Source organism: Arachis ipaensis, chromosome B04 (assembly GCF_000816755.2).
Source record: "Arachis ipaensis cultivar K30076 chromosome B04, Araip1.1, whole genome shotgun sequence".
NCBI classification, from domain to species: Eukaryota; Viridiplantae; Streptophyta; class Magnoliopsida; order Fabales; family Fabaceae; genus Arachis; species Arachis ipaensis.
In genome coordinates, this window is record NC_029788.2 from 95,567,414 (window position 1) to 95,570,090 (window position 2,677).

The 2,677-nt window shown below is 31.8% G+C and overlaps 1 protein-coding gene across 1 annotated transcript; it reads left to right on the plus strand.

Annotated features, from left to right (window-relative positions):
- On the plus strand, positions 102–2,156 carry LOC107639512 (universal stress protein PHOS32; the record flags this gene model as incomplete). The annotated part of the gene is given in 4 exon segments (XM_016343032.1): positions 102–475; positions 568–677; positions 827–945; positions 1,793–2,156. Coding segments are annotated over 4 exon segments (492 nt in total). The 3' UTR covers positions 1,881–2,156.

The following is a 2,677-nucleotide window of genomic DNA, read 5'->3' on the forward strand; positions in this document are numbered from 1 at the left end:
CAGTAACTCAAAAAAAAAAAAAAAGCATTAGGCTATTCTCTAAAATAATTCACCGTCTAAATTTTGTAAACGAATATTTTAGTAAGCTATCTTTAAAAAAGTGTAAAGAAGCATAGATAACTATTTGGGATTTGGGGTTTGGCACACCCATTTCCGTTATCACTTATCACTGTCGCCAATATCATCGCCCTCATTCCTCATACATATATATTCAACTATTCATCAATCTTAATTCAAGTCCTGTGTTTGTTTTTGTCTCATTAGATACAACTCTGTGTTCTCCGATCATCAGTGAAAACCATGGGAAAGGACAGGAAAGTGGGAGTAGCAATGGACTTCTCAAAGAGCAGCAAGAATGCTCTGAAATGGGCACTTGACAACTTGGCTGATAAAGGTGACACTTTCTATATCATCCACATCAACCCTAATTCTCCTGATGAATCTCGTAACCAGCTTTGGCTCAAAGATGGTTCTCGTAAGTATTTTCTTTTCTTTTTTCTTTTTATTGCAGATTTTGTTCTAAACCTGTTATTGATCTGATCTGACTTCGTTTGGTTATGTTTGCAGCTCTGATTCCTTTGACGGAGTTTAGAGAGCAAGAGATTATGAACAAGTATGCAGTTCAAACTGATATTGAGGTTCTTGATTTGCTTGACACTGCTGCAAGACAAAAAGAGGTTTCTTTTTGTTTTTACTTTTTTAATTATTTTATTTTTGTTCTAATCTCTGTTTGCTTTTGTTGTTCTCTCTGTTTTTCTCTGTATTGATTTTTTGGCATAGATTGTTCTAGAGGTACCTTTATGAGTGAAGTTATGTTTTGATTCAGGTGAACATTGTTGCAAAAATTTATTGGGGTGATGCAAGAGAGAAACTTCTGGATTCTATTGAAGATCTGAAACTGGACTCAATTGTACTGGGAAGCAGGGGACTTAGCACAATCCAAAGGTGTGTATTTTATTTATTTATTTATTTTCACATTTCCCTGTTTTTATTGTTCTTTGGACTTTGGAGTATAGTTTAGAAAAAAAAATTAGGATGACACAAGTTAATTGGCTTTTGTGTGTACTGAAAAGACAAAAGATACAATTAAGATATAATGGAAAAGTTTTTTCGTAGATAATATAATGGAAGAGTGTAAAAACAATTATTTGTTCTTGCTGAAGATTTTTTTGAGTCTACCAAAAATATTTTTCTTGTGAAAATAACGATATATATAATTTTGAAAAACACAATCAGTGGTTATGGTGACTGGTGGTTGGTTGTAAAACCACCTAAAAATATTATTTAATTTTCTTATTTTCTTTTTTAAACTTTCATTTTCGTTATATCTTCTTAACCAAATACCAAGATTAGATTTAGACATTAGAATCAAAGATTATGCTGCAATCATATTTTTAAGTTTAAAGGTGTAATTCAAGCTTTAAAATTATTAGAGTAAGAATATATTTAGACCCTATTTTCTGTAAAATTTATTTATAAATAGATCATAGTTTAAAATTTTGGAAAATTTATATTTTTCAATTAAATTCAATAAATATGACAGTCAGGGCAGCAAAATAAATGAATAAGAGAGGATATCTTAAAAACTTTGTTAAAGAACTAGATATTTCAGAAATTCTGAAAAACATGAATCACAATCACCTATCATGTTCTTTTTTTTTATACGGAATAAGAAAATCACACCTATTGCTTGATTGATACACCTCTATATAATATCTTTCTCTATTTATTGTGACTTGGATCTCATGGATTACCCTGTTCCTGTGATGGTGCTTAAAAAAAAAAATACCAGGATAATATTGGGAAGTGTTAGCAACTTTGTGATGACACATGCCCCATGCCCTGTTACCATTGTCAAGGATTCAAGCACCACCAAGTAGTGTATACATATGATGATCAATTTGTTGGGAGAGCATTTCAGTAATCTTTATCTTTATCTAGCTTTATATGACTATATACTATACTCTTTCTATATTTATGTTCTTTGTATTGTGGCTTCAGTGTTGAGAATTGAGAATAAGGTATTATTTTATATTTTCCATATTATCAAAAGTATAATGTAATTTGAGGAGACATATTAGGGATTATATGTCTTTGGATTCTCATTTGTGACGGGAGTTATGGCGAGATTGTGACTTTTTGTCGTTTGGTTGTTATACTTTGAGCTCATATCTTAATAAGTTCTTGGCAATTTATAGCGTAAATAATAAATTACTAGTAAACAAGTGAAAAGGTCTAAACATCTTTCTAAGGTCAAAACTTTGAATCCATAAAAAAAAATTCAAATTGGAACCTTAACTTTAACCGTATATCCGTTCATATTTAGATGTGTGCCATTTTCAAAAGGAGTTGCTGAGATATTTGGTAATTCAAATCTAAAGTGTGAGCTACAGGATAAGATTTTTGTGTTTCGTTAATTAGTCTGCCTTATCGGACAACACGGTCATGGACGGTGACAATTCCATTTTTCTAGTAGTATATTATTGCCAACCACTTTGTCATCATGCCCATTTGGGCACATGGTACATGGTATTCATCATTGTCAATTCTTCCAATATTCCTACCCATGCTTTGCACATAGCATTTGGTTGGGAGCGCATGTTTCGGGCAGCACTAGGTCACGAACAAGCAATGCACCTGTGACACAAATATGTGAGTGTCATTTTTTAGATGTATT